The sequence below is a fragment of the Culicoides brevitarsis genome, chromosome 2, assembly GCF_036172545.1.
Source record: "Culicoides brevitarsis isolate CSIRO-B50_1 chromosome 2, AGI_CSIRO_Cbre_v1, whole genome shotgun sequence".
Taxonomy (NCBI): domain Eukaryota; kingdom Metazoa; phylum Arthropoda; class Insecta; order Diptera; family Ceratopogonidae; genus Culicoides; species Culicoides brevitarsis.
In genome coordinates this window covers 39,461,045-39,480,829 of record NC_087086.1, presented here as the reverse complement: position 1 = coordinate 39,480,829, position 19,785 = coordinate 39,461,045, and the positions used below count along the sequence as shown (strand labels likewise).

At 22.5% G+C, this 19,785-nt stretch overlaps 1 protein-coding gene across 7 annotated transcripts in view; it reads left to right on the top strand.

The window, feature by feature from the left end:
- LOC134832790 (RNA-binding protein Musashi homolog Rbp6) overlaps positions 1–19,785 on the top strand; it is a 342,867-nt gene that overhangs the window by 278,932 nt on the left and 44,150 nt on the right. For all 7 annotated transcript variants that reach the window (XM_063846956.1, XM_063846953.1, XM_063846952.1 and 4 more), the window contains 2 exons: positions 15,618–15,700; positions 15,754–15,838. In XM_063846956.1, coding sequence (XP_063703026.1) covers positions 15,618–15,700; positions 15,754–15,838 — 168 coding nt within the window. The remainder of the gene's footprint in view (positions 1–15,617; positions 15,701–15,753; positions 15,839–19,785) is intronic.

The window sequence follows — 19,785 nt, the reverse complement described above, 5'->3', positions numbered from 1 at the left end:
AATTAAAATTTATAAAAAAAATTAATTTTAATTATTTAAAAAAAAATAATTATTTTAAAAAATAAAATTTCTAAACCAAAAAACCGAAAACAATGTAGAACATAAAACCCACACAACAAAAAAAGCGTCGCATATTTATCGCTTTCATGTCAATTTCGCTCGTTCATGTTCGCGAGATAGATGTTCGCGGACACGGAAAAGAGGATGTTGTAATGATGACCGACACAATAACTTTATAAAACTATTTTAACGATGTTAATTTGCACGTGCATCGCGGCTCCGTTAAATCATTTAAATTTATTTTGTAATTAAAAAATGCAAAAATATTTTTTTAAACTTCACATAATTATCGCATGTAACGAGCTGCGCGACATGATAGGACATCGACACATGTCTGACTCTCTGTTCTCGTTGTTGCGGTTAGACGCAAAATATACACATTTGTTTTCATGATTAATTAAAAATCAGCGGCTTTATGGAAATGGTTAATTTTTGGGTTTACGCAACATGATTGTTGTTTCGCCTCAAAAATCCTCCGAAAAAATTCTTTCACAGACAATTTCAAGCGCAAAAGAAAAAAAAATAATATTAAAATAATAACACAATTGAAATTGTTGAGACTATTATGTTATGAACTGCAGCAGCACTCGAACTTTTCTTCATTTTTTTTTCCTCTGCCGGCAATACAAGCAACTCGCAAAGTAAGTTTTTAAAGAGTTTATAATATTTTTTTATTTTAAAATTTTCTTGAATCTCATTTTTTGTACATTTTAATGTTTTTTAATATGCACAAAAAGAAGTTGTTATAGACAGAACAAATTCGTGGTCGTTTGCTGCAGTTTTCTTGAAAGAAAGTAGTAAAGCGAACGTAAAAAGAACAAAAAATTAGTTTTAAATGAAGAAATAATAACAGTAGACGATGAAATTTAAATGTGCAGACAATCGTCATAATGTTTGAAGTTCGTTTCGAGGAATTTGCGGAAAAATTTAAGCTTTGAATGTTTTTTTTTGTTTCAAAAAGTGCTTTAATGGAAAAATTTTTTATAATTTTAGAAAAAAATTTATTAAAAAAATATTTAATTTTTAAAAAAATTTAAAAAATTGAAGAAAAATTCAAGAAAATTTTAAAAAATGTTTAAAAAATCGTTTGGAAAAAAATTGATACAAATTTAGAAAAGTTTTAATTTTTTAAAAATAAATTTATTATTGATAAATAATTTATTATTAATTAAATTAAATTGGTTTTTTATTAAATTAAAAAATTAAATAAAATTAATTAATTCATTATAATTACTTCAAATTAATAAAAATTATTTTAAAAAATTAAGAGAAAATAAAAAAATAAAAGTAATATTAAAAAGAAAATTTTTAGAGAATTTCAGGAAAAATACAGAAAACTCAAAAAAAAAATTTTAAAATTAAAAAAAAAAATATTTTTAATAAAATTTTAAAATTAAAAAAAAATTTAAAATTAAAAAAAATTTAAATTTAAAAATAATTTTAAAAATAAAATTAATTTATTTTTGAAGAAATTCATTTTAATAAAATTTTAAAAATTAATGCAAATTATTAAATTTTTCATAAGACTTGGAGAAAAATAAAAAAATTTAATTTCAAAAATATTTTTTAGAGATCAGAAAAAATACAGAAAAATTGTGAAAAATTCTTAAAAAATAATTTTTTTTAATTAAAATTTTAAAAATAAATAAAAATTCAGAAAATTTTATAAAACTAAAAAAAATTGAGAAATATAAAATTATTTAAAAAATATTTTAAAGAAAATTCATGAAAATAATTTAAAAAATAAATTAAATTCTAAAAAAATCTTAAAATAATTTTTTTTTTTAATTTCACAAGAATTGTAAAAATTGTATAAAACTATTAAAAATAATATTTGTTATAATTCATCAACAAAAAAAAAATCATTTCATCAAATTAATCAAATGCAATATGACTTCCGTCAAATTAGAACTCGTTGTTATTACCAAAACATGACTCGCATATTAATCAACATTTCTCGAGAACAAATAACAAGAAAACCGTACGAAAAGGTGACTGTTGGTCCATAAAATTGATTCATAAGCATGTGTGCGTGTACGAAAAATCCTATAATTGTCTAAACTAAAATGAGATGTGAAATTCCCATTTTCTTGAGCTTTTAATTATATTCGAGGCGCAAAATTATTGCCATGTGTAGGCAAAGCAAGCATTGTTTGAGTAATTGCCAAATAAATGACGTTAAGGCAGAAAATCTCTCGCAAAATCGTGAATGGCGGGAGAGGGGGAATTTTTGTCGTTAAGACGCAGAGGAAATATTCCCGCGCGAGCAAAAACTTCCTCATATTTAATTCTAGAGGAATATAAAAGCTGTTGTAACCATTATTCTAATGTTATTAATATTAAAAAGCGCACACACAAAACCACGCGCTGTAGCAGAAGGGAAGCTCAAGAACACAAGAAGAAAAGGTAATAATTTTGAATTAATGTGCGGCCACAAATCATCCAATACGGCAACTTACTATTTTATTGTTGCAAGAGCTGTTATTTATTTTATTAGTTCAGAGTGGGTACTTGACGCTATATTGTTCTCGCTTAGTCCTTTTTTTTCGCTCCTTGTGTTACGAAAAAAAATCTGTTCATTTAAAAAAAATCCACAAACTTAACAAAGCGTAGAAGATTCATTCGAGAAAAAGTCTAAAAAAAAATAATAATAATTTATAATTAATTAAAAATGTTAGAAAAAAACTCACCTGACATCATAATAATAATAATTGGGCTTTCCGCGACAACATCGACGAAGCAAAGTGTGATAGTGTCATATCTCACACGAAATAACTTTCCGCCCTGTAAACTTCGTCGTTGCCTTCAGTGTCCTTGGCTTTTATTTTTCTTTCATTTTCCGCGAAAAAAACTTTTCTTATCACACATAACAACAGCAAACGAAGACGGTGTTTTGGTAAAAATAAAAAAAAACATCATACATAATACGTTTTTTGACCCTCTTTTCTTCCTTTTTGTGATAAGCTCCGTTTCAGCGAAAAAATGAAAAAATTATTTGAATTAGCGAGTGATTTTTTTTGTGGTATTTTTTTTAAATTAAAATAAAAATAAAAAAAATATAAAAATAAATTAAAAAAAATAAAAAAATAATTAAAATATAAAAAATAAAAAAAAAAATATTTAATAATAAAAAAAAAAAAATTAAAATTAAAATTTATTAATTTTTTTTAAAATTTAATTTAATAATTAAAAAAAATAAATATTTAAAAAAAAAAATTAAATAAAATTATTTATTATTTTTTTAAATTAATTTTATTATTAAATATAAATCTTCATATAAAAAAATAAAATATAAAGAAAAATAATTAAAAAAAGAATATTTAATATTTTCAAACAATATGAGAAATTATATGAAAAATTAAAAATTAATTTATTTAAAAAAAAATTAAAAATAAATCCAAAAATAAATTATTAAAAAAAATTATAGTAAAATTAAAAAATATTTTACTTTAAAAAAATAAAAATATTTTAAACTAATTAATTTCTTTTATTTATAATAAAATCAAAAAAAATTATTAAATTTAAAATAAATTATAAAATAAAAAATTTCGAAAAAAAATAATTTTTAAAAATTTTTAATATTTCTGTTTTAAGAAAATTTTTTTTTCTGACCAAAAACAATATAGCACATGAAACATTTTTTTTTCAAAAAATAAAAGAAAAAGAGTATAAATACCTGGCAGCATAGAATCAACTGTGTACGATGATGATTAATGTAAACTCGTATAAAAATTGTCGTTGCGTGAATTCTCAAAATATAAAATAAATCAATAGGAATTTTTAACGTGTGGCTGTGGTTTCCTTCTTTTTTTCCAACTTCACAGTCGTCTTTTGTTTGTTTATTTCTGAACGACGACGGAATGTTATAAAAATAATAATAATAAAATAAATGATATCAATAAACGCAAGCAATTATTTGAAGGAAAGAGAGTCAAAGCTGCAAACAAAAAAAGGTGTTAAGACTTTCACATAAAAAAGGGAGCTTCGATCGTGTCAGTGTCACATTTGTCAAAGATTTGACGTAACTTTAAACGTGAAAAATTAATAACTTAATTAATTAAATGGTTCAGTGTGCGGCGAAAGTCGTGTTGATGTCAGGTTCTTCTGATTATTGTAATTTTTTAATTTTTGAGAATTTTTTTTTTAATGAAGGACATTTTAATCCTGTTCTTAAGAATTTTCATTATGCTAAATATTTATATTGACAGCAACAAGGACCACCTGTGTTTTTCGTTCCTTTCTCTTAATTACTTGAATTCTAATCACGGGTAATCAGATGTCGCATCACCTTTTTAAGGGAAAAGACAGGAAAGATTTAATCAGGTTTTAACATTGCGAGGTACGAATTTAGGGGGAAATTTGTGTTTCGCATTTAAAAATTTTTAGCGAAGATTTTTTTTTATTTTAATTATTATAATTTAATTTTTTTGAAATTTTAATAAAATAAAAATTTAAAAAAAAAATAAATTAAATTTATTTAAAATAATTCAATTAAAAAAAAAAAAATAAATATTTAAATTAAAAATTAAAAAAAATAAATATTTAAAAATTAAATTAAATTTTATTAAAAAATTAATTAAATAATATATAAAATAGCTAAAAATTTTATTTATTAAAAAATAAAAAAAATATAAATAAATTTTTTATTTATAAATTAAAAAAAAAATTATAATAAATAAATTTAATTTTGCATATTAAAAAAAATTATTTTTTGTTCTTATAAAAATATATTCAAAATTTTGATAAAAAAAAGTAAATAAAATAAAAAATAAAAAAAATAAATTTTCAAATAAAAAAATAATTAAATATTTTTTCTTAAAAATATTATAAAAAAAAAAATTTTCAAATATTCTAAAAACTAATTAAAAATTTATTATTTAAAATTAAATTAAATTAAATAAATAATTTAAAAACATTAATTGATAATCATTAAATAAAAAAAATTTTAAATTTAAAAAAAATTAAAAAAATAAAAATAATAAAAAATTTATTTTAATAAAAAGTTAATAATTTAAAAATTAAAAATATATTTTGTTTAATTTTTTTTTTATTAAAAAAAATTTTATTATTTTATTAAAAAATTAAGATTAAAAAAAATAATTCTATAAATTAAAAAAAAATAAAATTATTTTAATTAATTTTTTTTTTTTATTCTAAAATTATTCTAATTTTTAATTTATTTTTTAATTATTAAAAATTATTTAAAAAAAAAATTCTTAAGCAAAAATAAAAATTTCATTGCGAAACACAAATTCACCCCAAAAACCGCCGCACAGCACCAAAATTAATTTAAAAAAAATCCTCCCTTCTACAACTTTTACAAAATTTCCCATATTCTACGAGACCACATGCTAAGCAGGAAAGAAAGCAACGATAGTAGTAACTCGCTCTCCATCTCCTCAATTACCGTCACACGCAAATTACGTCTTTGTCGTTGTATATATTATAAACAATAACGAGCACTGAAGATCACGCATCTGGCGTCGCTTGACGGAAAATTTTCTGGCAAAGACAAAAATTAGAACATTAATTGAGTGAGACAGGTGTCACTTTGCGGTTTTAATTTATTTTGTTAGAAGAAATTAATTTTTTGTCATTTCTAACCCCTTTCGGTAACGAATTTATTTCGAGCGGCGGGTCTTGTTTTCTTAATTAACTGCGTGAAATTTAGTGACGGATAATTACGCGAAAAATCTTCCTTACTCGAATTTTTTTTTTGTGTTATCTGTTTTGATGTTCAACATATATTATAACATGTTGTTCGCCCGCTTACTCGTAAAAGCCATCAATATTATATTATGACGCCAACCAAACAACATTTTATTATTACTTTTCCCCGTCGTCGATGCGAAATCCGTACTTTGATAGATATGTTTATTTTTTTAAAGCAAACATCGACGACGACGACGACGACGACGAACGACGAAGGAATTCCAGGCAGCACCAAACAAACAAACAAACACATTTATTGCTGCTGCTGCTCGTTCTTCGTAGTTTTTTTCCTTTTTTCTTCATTTTTTTGTTATTGGCGTGGCTGCGTGTGGAAAATATAAAGAAATATACAAACACTCATAAATCATACAACGATGGATGAAAAAAAAATCGCAATATTATTATTTTTTTTCCATTTGATGGTTTGTTATCCTGATCCCCCTGCCATCGATTTGCCTTCATTTTGAGCCGATTCCGCATTTTCATGCTTAGCTGTTACTTACATTTTTCTTGCCGTTTTTTTGTGTTGATATGATATTTTTCACTCGATTTGCAAAAAAAAGATGGTAAATTGCTTTGCATGAGTAAAGTTATTTTCTTGTCTTACCGAAAATCGTAAAAAAAACTCATATCTGAAAATAATGTACAAGTACATGAAAAAAAAAGTCAATCGTATCAAAGTTTGCTTTTTAAAAGATTGATTTTTTGCACCGTTTACTGTAAAGTTTTTTTCGTTGGTGCGAGATCATGTGCCCATAATTCATTGTTGCCTCAAATTCTTATTAAATTTTTGTTTTTGGAGCCCTGTAGAGTTGAAATTGGGTTAATTTAACATTATTGGGTTGGATTTTTTCTTTATTATTTTAAATTTTGTGTGTTATTTAATTTTATTAAAATTATTTAAAAAAAAAAATAAATTAAAAAATTGTGAACATTTTCTTAAATATATAAAGAAAAAAAAATTTTTCAAAAGTTTTAATGAAAAAATATTTTTTTTAATTATTTTTAATTAAAAATTATTTTTTTAAATAATTTATTTAAAATTTTAATTTTTAATAATATTAAATTTTAAACATAAATGAATAAAAAAATTTAAATAAATAAATTTCGGTTAAACTTGAAATAATTATTTTAAAAAAAAATATTTAAGTTAAAATTATTTAATTTTATGAACTGAAATTAATTTAAATGAAAAATTAAGAAAAAATTTTATTTTTTTTTATTAAATTTTCAAAGCAAAAATAATAAAATTTTAAATGAGTTTTGATTTAAAATATATAATAAAATAATTAAATTTTAAATAAAAAAGTGTTAAATAATAATTTAAAAAATTATATAAATTATTTATTAAACTGAAAATTATTATAAAAACTTAAAAATTTAATAAAAAAAATAATTTAAAATTTTTTAAAATTATTTTTTTTAATATTTCAAAAATAAATAAATTAAAAATAAAATAAAATAAGCACTTTATTAATAATAAAATAAAATTCAAATAAAATAATTTTTAAAAATTAAAGTATTTATTACAACAAAATTATTTATTTCTTTTTTTCTTAAATGCTTAAGTTTAATAAAAAAATTATTGATAAAAATTAAATAACTTAAATAAATAAATTGTTTTCAAAATTTTAATTCTTTTAAATAATTTATTTATTTATAAATAAAAAATAAATTTTTAAGTATGACTTCTCAATTGAACTAAAAATTATAACATGAATTCAAAAATTCAATTAAATATAAATAACTAATTTTTTTTAATTAAATTATTTTAATTGACAAATTGAATATTTTTTTTGTAAATATTTTATAAAATTATTAAAATCTTAAACAAAAAAATAAATAAAAAAATTAAAATTAATTTTAATTAAAATAAAATTCATTAAATGAATAAATTTTAAATAAAAAAAAACGAAATAAAAAATAATTAAACTAAAAATAATTTTTTAAAAATAAAATATTAAAATTTACAAAATAAAAAAAAATAATAAAATATTATACCTAATAAATTTAAATAATAAATTAAATAAATAAAATTAAAAAAAATTAAAAATTAAATAAACATTAAAAATTTTTAAAAATAAATATTATAAAAAAAAATTAAAATTAATCCCTTTTTCAACTTCCGAGCAAAGAAAAAATATTTATTTATTATTTTCCGATTATATATTTTCAAGAATTGTCAAAAGTAAGAGAGAAATGATAAAAAAAATGACATTTCGAACGAAAAAGACAATAGAACGTAGCACATGTTCCATGTCTCACAAAAAAGTGATTTTGACATAAGTTGACATTTTTATTATTTTTTTTCCTCAGAAAGGCATTAAGATATTTTAAGATAAAATTCGCGTTACAAAAAGGAAAAAATTGGAACTGCTGGGTATCGATCCCAGTACCTCTCACATGCTAAGCGAGCGCGCTACCATTTGCGCTACAATCCCTCGTATTTGAAAAAGACTCAAAATTGCTTTATTTACTTACAAAAAAGGTGCAAAGTGCATTAAATTTCAAAAACGAGACACAAAAAAAAAAGTGAAAGGCAAAAAAAAATAAAAATTTACCTGAAAAGAAATCGTTGAATGAATTTTGGTCACCTTTCTCTCTCGGTTTTTTGCTATTTTTCGTTCATTTCTCTACGATGACCGACATAAAAGTGCAAAAGAGAGTAAAAGAAGGGAATCGTAACTCAATTAGGAAACTTTGTCCTTTTTACAAAGTAACAAAATAATTACCAATTAACCCGAAATCACTTTAACTTTAACACACTTTTTGTTGTTTTTCCCTTCATCTCGCGACACCGACCAACAAACTTTTGAATTAGATTTCAGCAAAGTGTCTCTCGATGATAATGCGATAACACGGCTCGATTGAAACTTCAAAAAAAAATCGTAAAGAGGAAATCAAATCAATTTCTGGCTTAATAGAATAACAAGAAAATCTCGCAAAATCATTCCGAGAAAAAAAATCGGATAATTAATCAATTCAATTTGCGTAAATAATGATTTCATTCACATTTTTCGCATGTGAGCGACGGCGAAAATTGCTGACGCATGAGACGTGTGAGAAATCTCTAATTAGTCCGGAGAGAAACAAAAAGAAATGCTTTTTTTTTGTCCCTTTGCACTTGTAAAAGGAGAGACGAGAACAAAAAGCACGTAACGTGAATTGATTTCATGAGCTTTAAATATTTGATTTTTATTGTCGTTCTGCTTCCGAAAGAGACTTTTAACACACACAAAAAAAAACTGCGAGCGAACATTAAAATGTGAAAGGGAAAGAGGGACACGGAGTTGATGTAAAACAAATAAAAACGTAATTCTATGGGTTGTAAATCAATGCAGGTTTTATGATTTCCTTGTTTTTGAGGCAGAGGTGTGGAAATTTTTGAGACAAAAAAATTTTTTTGAAAAATATTTAATTTTTTGAAAAATTTTGAATATTTTATAAAAAAAATTCAATTTTTCGAACAATTTTAAAAAATGAATTTTTCGAGTCAAAATATCTTAAAAAAATTTTAAATATTTTATTAAAAAATTTAATTTTTAAAAAAAAATATTTAATTTGCGAAATTTAATTTATTTTGAAAATTTTTAATTTTTTGACAAATTTTCAATTTTTTCAATCAAATTTTCTCAAAGTCAAAAATATTTAAATAAAAATTTTAAAATCTCAAATAAAATTAATTTTAATCTAATTTTGCAATAAAATTATTTTTTTTTAAATTATAATTATTAACTCCTTAAATTATGCAATTAATTTGACATCTTAAAATTGTCTCAATTTATAATAAAAAATAAAAATTTTATAATAAATTTAGGAATTTCAACTTAAATTATAATCAAAATTTAAACAAATATTTTTTTAAATTATTAAAAATTAAATTTTTTATTATAAATCGAAGCAATTTTCAAATGTTAAAAATATTGCATAAATTCAGGGGTTTCATACTTGATCTAATTTTTAAATTAATTTTATATTTTTAAATATTTTTATTACAATTAAAATTATTTTACATTTTATAAAAATCATATCTTGAATAAAATATTTTTAAAATAAATAAAAATTATTTCAAAGATAATAATTTTTATTTTTTTTTTAAATTAAAATTTTATAATAAATTACATTAAATTTTTTTTATTTTTTTTTTAATCTTTTATACTAAAATTAATTAAAAAAAACAAATTTCAACATTTCGATAAAAAAAGCAATTTAAATATTTTTTTCATTTCCTTGAGAAATTTAATTGTTTTAAAGTATTTAATTAAATTAATTATTTTTTATTTAATTTAATTATTTTTTATTAATTTTTTTAAAATTTAATTAAACATTTTTTTTTAATTTTAATAAATAATATTTTAATTTTAAAATTTAAATTAATATTTTTTAAATACATTTAAAATTATTCAAAATTTATTTTTATTCAAAAATTTTAAATATTTTTATTTTTTAAAAATTTTTATTTAAATAAAATAATATTTAAAATTTATTTCAAAAAATTATTAAATTAAAATTTTTTTTTTTGCCTTTTTTCAAAATTTTTCAATTTTCACGCCTCTGCTTTTTTTAACAAAAAAAAGTACTTCAGAGGTCCCTACTCTCTCTCACACTAAACCGAAGGTAATTGTTTTTTTTTATTGAATTTTTTTCGGGAATTTTTTTTGTTATGGAAATTGTCAGTAATACAAGACACAACACGTAACGTCATTTTATTTAAATATTAACGCAAAATCCACAAAAATAAAAATTCATTGGAAACAATTCTGATTACTTTCGTGTTTTTTTTTTCTTCTTCTGCATAAAAATGTGATTCTTGCTCATTTTTCGTGTGATTTTGCGCTTAATGCTCGTTGCATGACACGGAAAGAAGGCATGGAAATCTCGAAAATGTAACAATCACGCACAAACATTGATTTTTGCCTACTTTTCTTCTTGACATGTCCATTTTTCCGGCATGGCAGCAAAATTGGGGAGCGAATTTCAAAAGGAGAAACCCAAATTAAAGATTAATTAGAAATACTATTAACTCTCGGCGTCGTTCGTTCGTCCTTGTTTCGTCGAGTGAAAGCCCAAAGAATAGTAATTATGAATGTTGGAAACACGTTTTTCGCATAACCGAGCAGCGTGTGTGTGTGGAAAAATCCTGACTTTGCACCTTTTTCAGACTTTTCCTACGCATTTTCTCTCTCGCTCGGTAACGTGCCTCATTATTTATTTACTTGCACAGCGCAAGGAACGAACCGAGTGTGTTACAAATTCATTATTAACAAAATAATTTTCGGGTTTTATTTCTCTTCTGCGGGGGCGGGCGTTTCTTTTCTCATTTTCGAGCATTTTAAAATTTTAATCCACATCGAGCGAAAATTGCAAAAAGTAACGACGTGACAAAAACTAAAATAAAATTATAGACGAGCGCACTACAAATATGATTATGCATAATTATGTTGCTGCTAATGATATTGTTTTTAATTATAATTATTATTATTATTACGAGCGATAGAGGTTTTTCCGACGGTAGTTTAACGTGCAGGCATTAAAAAAAACACAGAACAATGTGTGAGGAGATGATGAGATGAGGTGCGAAAATATTATAAATTTATTAGGTGTGGGACTCGGAAGTAATGAGTTGCAGTACTTTTTAATGATATTTACGAGGAAAATCGATTTAATGAACGAAATTTGTATAATTATACGAAAAATCGTTAAGGAAGTTTATCATTTTATTAAAAATTTTATTCTATTTATTTTAAAAATTTTTTAAATTTATTTTTATTTTTTTTTTTTACTTAGAAATAAAATAATAAACTTAATGAAAATTCGAGAAAAATTCGAAATTTCTGAAAAATAAAAATTATAAACTTAATGAAAATAATAAAAAAAAATTTTTTGATTTATTTTTTGAGCTTAAAATAATTTTTAAAAATAATAATTTTTTATTTAGAATTTTTTTCTTTTTCTATGAATCGATTTTTAATAATTTTTAGGAAATTAATAATTTTTTAGAGAAAATTTATTAAAAAAAACTAAAAACCTATTTTATTTTTAATAATTTGTAAATAATTTCCATCGTAAATTTTTTTTTCATTTTTTAAAAATTTAATAAACACAAAAAAATATAAATAAAAAAAATTTAAATTAATAATAAAATAAATAATTATTAATAAAATTAATAAAAAAATAAAATTATATTAAAATATAATTTACAAGTAGTTTAAAAAAAAATAATTGATAAAAATAATATATAAAAAATCATTTCTGAATTAAATGTGATAATTTAATAATTTTTTAAACTTTATTTAAAAAAGTATTTTTTAACTTTTTGAAATATGAAACTAATTTTTTATGATTTTTACCAAATTTATATTGTATTCGAAAAAATATATTATATCTAATTTTACATTACTTAATTTTATTTTTCATTTTACATTAAAAAAATTGATCATTCAAAATTAAAAATTTTTCATTTTAAATTAAAAAATTAAAAAAATTATTCAAAATTAAAAAAAAAATTTTTTTTGAAGAGATTTTATTTTTTTTTTTCAATAATTAAAATTTTTTAAAAAATAATTAATTAAAAACTTATATATTTTTAAATTTTGTTTGAATGAATTATTTTTTTAATCAACTTATATTTTATAAAAATATTTTTGTTTATTTTTTATTTAACATTAATTATATTCAATTTATAAATATTTTTTTATATATTTTATAAAATATTATTTATTTCTTAAATTTATTATTTTTTCTTTAATTTTTTTATTTTTTAAACATAAGATAAAATTTTGAAAATTTTAAAAACATTTAGATTTTTTATTTTATTTTTTTATTATTTAAAATTCAAAATTCTTAAAAGTTTTTAAAAAATCAAATTAAAAAAATTTAATGATTTTATTTAATTTTTACCTATTTCATTAAATTGATTTTTTTTTTTTAATATTTTGAAAATTTTAAAAATTTAATAAATTTCATTTTTTCATTTTTTTATTTTTTTTTCTTTTTTTTAAAATATTTTTTTATTTATGTTAATTTTTTTTTTTTTTTTTAAATTTTTTTCTTCTTCAATAAAAAAAAATTACTTTTTGTCATAAATTTCCTTAAAACACTTTAAAAACTTCCGTTTATTGTACTCTTAAATGCAAACCACGTTCCTTACGCCCTTTTAGACATTCTCGCACGAAAAATGGCATGGCATGGCGCCTCTTTTTATTGTTTATTTTTGTGTTTGTTTGTTGATTTACTACAACTCGCATTGCTCTGTGAAAATTCCAGAAATGCCGACAAATGTCTACAAAAATAGTTCCAAAACAACTATTAACAACACAAAATAACGTAAATAAGTAAACAAAGCAAGTACTTTATGTCTCGTGGCATACTTTTGCTCACCGAAAAAATTACTCGAAAAAATTGTCCAAGACGAACTTTTGCCTCGCAACGCACCAAAAATTGAAGCACAGGTGTTAAATCTGAATAATAAAGTGCCTCGTCGTCTTAATGTTCCTCTCCCTCGTTCAATATTTCACTATTCCAAGGAGGCAAAGCATTATTTATAAACTTTTTTCCGTACGACGGAGGCAAGAAACGAAGGATAAAGTTTAAAATGCGTGGCTGTGTGGCAATTAAGTGCGTGTTGTGGATACCAAAAGTGTGTCGTCGACGTCGTAGAATAATTTTAAAACAATAATTTTTCCTTTTTCGAGCACACACTCGTGTCGGAAACGAGCTGGTTGATGTGGTTTATGACAACAACAATGAAGACTCGCCATTAAAATTAATGATTTAATGAAAAAATAAACGACTTTCGAGGAAACCCGCAACAACAGATGTTTTTTTTTTGCGAGGGAAGTCGAGTTCATTTCATCCATTTCGTGATTGAACCGAAATCAGGCGTTTTCTTGCACTCACAGATGAAATATTTATTTTTCCTTTCATAAATATTTAATTTTCAAATCATTTTTTGCTTTTATCAGACACAAACTCGAACATCTAAATGGGCCTCAAGTGAGAATGGCACCGAAAGAAATTCGCAAAAATGAACGTTTTTTTTTGCCTTTCTCAAGCCGAGCGACAGACAAAAGTCAAATGCAGCCGGCAATTGTATTAAATCAGGCGTGTGTTGCAGAGACAGCAAGCAGCACTTTGCATCATAATTCCCGAAACAGACAGAGAGAAACAAAAACGACCATAAAATTATGAACTCAATTTTCACTTTTTGGAGAGAAATTTTCATTAAAAATACATTGCTCTCGATGTACTGAAAGGAGAGAAAAAAATGTTTGCGTCATGTCAAACACATCCCGTATTTGTGCCATTTGTGAGGCAGTCCATTTCAATTTTCGTCGAAGTAATTCTCGATGTTGTTGTATTTGAGGGTTGTGCATCTAAAAAATTTAAAATATTAAAATTATTTCAAAAAAATACAAAAAAAATTATTTTATTGAAAATTATGAAAAAATTTAATTTTATTTTATTTAAAAAAAATAAGAAAATAATTTATAAATAATAATAATTTAATTTAATTTTTAATTTATAAATTAAATTTTTTAAAGAAAATTAATTTTATAAATATTTATTTGAAAAAAATATTTTTTTTATTAAACGAATATTGAAAAAAATTAAAAAATTTTATAAATTTCAAAGAAAAGAATTCTGAAAATAATAAATTAAAAAAAAATTAAATTTTAAAATTAAGAAAAAAATAATAATTTTTATGTCACCATTTAAGATTTTTTAAAATAAATATTAATAAATAAAAATTAAAAAAAAAATAAATAACTATTTATAAAAAAATAATAAATTTGTTGAACCAAAAATATTAAAAATAAAAATATAAATTTTGTAAAAATATTAAAAATTAAAAAAAAATTGTTTTATAATTGTAAAAAATAGAACAAAAAGTTAAAATTAATTGAATATAAAAAAAATTAATAATTATATTATTACTAAAAAAAAATATTTTGTCTAAAATTTACGTATTTGAAAAGAATTTTTATTTTTTTTTTAATTTTTTCTTCTACAATTAATTAAAAAGTTTAAATTCTCTTAAATATTTTAAATTTTATGTCATTTTTAATAATTTTTAAAATTTCTTACTAATTAACATTATATTAATTACTAAGTTTTATATAAAAAATTGCTAAAATTCTATTACTTATTTTATTTTTAAATAATTAAAATTTTATATTTTTTTCTTATTTATTTTAATATTTGAAAATTTTAAATTATTTTATTAAATTTTAAAATTAATTTTTATTTAAATAATATATTTTATTTATTTTTAATTTATTTTAATTAAAATTTGAATTTATTCAAGGATTAATTAATTTAAAATTTCAATCATATTAAAAAAAAAATTATTTTATTATTTAAAATAATTTTTTTTTTATTTTTAAAAATTATTTTAATTTTTTAATTTAATTTTAAAAAATTAATTAATTTAAAATAAACTAAAAAATTAATTATTTTTTTTTATTAAAATTATTTTTTTATTATTTTTTTTAAATTTTTTAATTTTTAAAAACTAAAATTTAAATTCTAAATTAATTTCAGATTCATAACCCTTAAATAAATGCGTGTATGAATAATAAAAACGAAAGATATGGATATATTTTTGTGTTGTTTGCATCTCTAAATGGTCGAATGTCAAAGCAATAAGGTGTCTGTGTATGTTTAGGGGCGATCCTTTTGACGCTTTTGATATTTTGAATAATAATCTTTTACATACGATGAGAGGTGTCTGAGTGTGAAATTGTAATCTTTGGTTCAGGCACATTTATTTGACCGGAAAATGCTCATTTTAGATATTTCAAAGATTTTAAAACATTTTACTAAATTTTTAATTTTTTTTTCAGGTTTTGGCTTTGTTACATTTCAAAATGAGGATGTCGTAGATAAAGTTTGTGAAATTCACTTCCATGAAATCAATAACAAAATGGTGAGTTTTCGATTCTAAAAAAAAATTAAAAATTAATTTTTGGATTTTCTCAGGTTGAGTGCAAAAAAGCGCAACCGAAAGAAGTCATGCTACCCGCAAACTTGGCCAAAACACGTACAGCAGGGCGCGGTACATACGGTGAGTTGCTCGTCTTGAGCGCCAATGCGAACGCAAACGGATCAGCAGCGGCGGCAATCCTTGCTGCTGGCCCGTCAACATCTTCCGCTTCGAATTCCTCCTCTTCTTCTGCCGCAAACACACTTGGCGGGAGCTCATTAGGGGCTCTCAGTCATCATCATCATCACGCATCCGCACACCATCAACAAGCCGCGTTAACTACCCTCCGTTATGCTCCCTATCCCCTACCTGCTACGTTTACGAGTCATACGAGTGGCAGCATCGGTAGTGCGTCAACGGCGCAAATTATCCCCCTGAACGCCGGGCATTCGATAATTCAGTATAACCCTTCGTCCCAAGCGACGACACTGATCGAAGCGCCATTAATTGCTGGCGGCAGGAAAATTATCACATTGCCCGGACCATCTACCGCTGTTGCCACGGGAAATTTCCGATCGACGCCTCCGCATCATTTTATCCAAACCACGACAAACAATCAGGGCGCTGCTGCTGCCGCATCACGAGCTACTGCGACACTAACGTACCCTATCGGCGATCTCTTGCAAGTACAAGGCTTGGATATCTCGGCTTTGTACTCCCTGCCTTCGGGCACTATCAGTCTATGACCTCAACAAAACGCCGTGATTCAAGTTCAGAGACCCCAATAAAAAAAAACGCCCATAGATGGCGCTGACACAAAGTAATTCAATCAACTTCATTTTTTCCTTTGCTCCAACTCGTTTCAAACGAGATAAATGACAGTATTTGATTACATTTCTTTTTTCATCTCGACAAACAAAAGAATTACAAGAAAAGTGTTGAAGAAGGCGACTAATAAACACAAAGAAAGTAGGGTGACTTTTATGACAAAATTTCCCGCCATAAATAAATGAGGGTCAACAAAAAACTGGCACTCTATCATTGTCGACTCGATTAACTACTTTTAGTATCAATTTACTTTTGTCATTTACTGGCATGAAGCTTATTGCATTCAATTGTTTAACTTGCATCTCTCGCCTTTGTACATATTGAATAATAAAAGAGAGTCTGAGAAGCAAAAAAAAAGCGATAAAAATGTTGTAAAAGAGAAGGAGAAAAATCTTGAACGCTTTGTTGGCATTTCATTTGACATGAAGAAAAAAGATTGAATCTCGTTGTAATTGTAAAAAGAAAAAAAAATGTGAAACATTTTAAATCTTTTTTGAATTTAAAAAAAATGCATTTTACTCTTGAAAAATAATTAATAAAATTTTTAAAAAATAAAAATTAAATTTTTAAAGGAACTTTTGAGCATTTAACCATATATTTTAAAAAATATGAAAAAATAATAGAAAATTCAAAAATCTACTTTATTTTTCTCAAATTCAAGAAAAAGATAAAAAAAAATTACAACAAAATTTTTAAATTAATCTCAGCTGTCAAAATTGACAGTTGCAAAATTTGTTGTTTACATTCAGGGTTGCCAAAATTTTTAGTAAAAAAATTTTGTGAGATCTGCAATTTTTACAAATAAATATTTTTTTTTAAATTTATAAATTTTCTTATGTTCTTAAAAAAAAAAAAGAAAAAATTGAGAAACTATTTTAAAAAATACAAATAAACAAATTTGAAAAATTAAAAATAAAATAAAATTTTAACTGAATTTGTAAACATAACCTCAAATTGAGGAAAAATTGATCAGCTGATCTAATTTTTATTTATTAGGGCAAAATTTTTTGATGCAAAAGATATTATTATTAAATCAAATGAAAAATAACGTCAAACATGTTAAAAGGTTAAGATCTAACAAAAAATATAAAAACCTAACCTCAAAATAAAAATATATGATTTTTGCCCTAATGCACAAAATATTTTTTTTTAAATTAAGGAAAAAAATTCTGTATACTATTTTATGCTTAAAATATATAAATTAAATTAATAAAATTTAATAAAAAATAATAATCTCAAATATGTAAAAAAAAAAATGAGATCTAACAAAAATTTAAAAACCTAACCTCAAAAAGGAAAATTCGATCTTTTGACTCAACGCACAAACAAAAAAATCATTTTTGGCGCGAAATACTTTAAAAAGCAATTTTTTTACTTAATTTAACTCAAAAACCTAATAAATGATCAGAAATAATTGACAATTGATCTTTATCAGGGTTGAAGAAGATTGATCTCTTTTTCCCTCCATTTTGTTTTTTTTTTCATCAATTGCCCATTAAATTCTTTTTAAAGCCAAAAAATGTCGAATAAAACATATTTGTTGCCTCAAATTCAAATCATGTCATAAAACGGAACATTTATGCTACAAACTATTACTCTCTATGGCTTCTTCTTGCAATCGACAAGGAGCGACGTTTTGGGAGGAACTCTGTACAGACAAAAGCATCACAAATAATCGAGTAAATGATAACAAATTCACAAGACAATGAAGTAGATGTCTTAATAATAATAACAATAATGATGAAAATGATCCGATAAAACTCTTTCTCTCTCGTTCGTTCATCGTTCATTGCAGTGCTTTTGATAGTCAGACAATAGTTTTAGCAATGCGGGTAGTTCCATTATTATTATACTCCTTCTACAATTTTTTTTTTTTTTTTTGAAAAACAACAAAAAATATTTACTTGTAGATAAACACTTTTGTGCTATTTTATAAAAGAGACGACTTTTGTTTTTTTTTAGAATTTTTTTTTTCTGAAGAAACCAAAAGATAGTTCTTTTCACTATTTTGCAAGAAGAGAAGAGAAAAAAAGAAGGAGTAGTTTATTTATTCATTCATTAAATCTTTATACATTTTTTTTTGTCTTTTCTTCTTTTCTTGTCTCAAGCACAATAACGCTTACTTATGAAAATGAGAAGATGATCGTAGTCTCATTATTTCCCATTATTTTTATGGAGAAACATTTTTTTCCTTTTCTCGTTTCTCTGTGTGAAAAATGAAACATTTTCAAGATAAATTAGACAATAATTTGCGTTGGTTAACAATGCCGCCGCCCGACGGTTTAACATGAAATACGACCCGCGACGATTAATTTTAGCGTTTAAAGCAATAAACTTCCGATATAAAAAATAAAATAAAAAAAATTATCAAGAGAAGCAGAAAAAGTAAACATATTAAAGTTATACCACTTAATATTTCCGCAAGAGTCAACTTGGTTGTAAATAAATTTGTACAACGTTTTATCGGAAAATATTGCACTCAGCTCTTACTTTTTTTTTTGCAAACATCGTCTGTCACTGCAGTCATTGCTTATAAATTTCTTACGGTCGTTATTTTAAGTGGTCTTTAGAAAAATAGTTTTGTACAAATTTTTAATACTTTCTAATACGGCATGTCAGAAAATGACAAAACAACGCGAAAGACTGAGAAAATATAGAAAATCCAATATTGCTTGGTCAATGCATTCAATATTTATTTTATCGTAATGTTGTAGAGTTGGAGTGTTACACCTGTCTGCTAAGCCTTTACTGAGTACATTTTTTATTTTATTTTTGTTTGTTCTGCAAACTTATATAAAAATGTACAGGGGGTTCAGTTGATTTTTTTCACGATTTTTTTTTTATTTTTTTTTTCACATCTTCTTATTTTTTATAAATTAAATTTAATTTAATTATATTTTTAAATATATAGTTTTTTTTTAAATTTTATTAATTATTATTTACATGATTAATTTTTTTAGCAAATTAAAAAAAAATTTCTATGAAAATAATAAATATAAAAATATTTTTCAAATTTTTCGCATTTATAAATTTGCTAAAAAAAATTATGTATAAAATATTAAAAAATTTTATAAAAAATATTTATTTAATTAAATTTTAATTATTTGAATTAATTAAATTGTTTATATAATTTTATTAAATTTTAAATAAATAATTAATTTTTTATATAATTTTATTCAATTGAAATAAATTTTTTATAAATTAAAATTAACTAATAAATAAATTGAATATATTACTAAATCTTTAATTTTTTTTTTTAA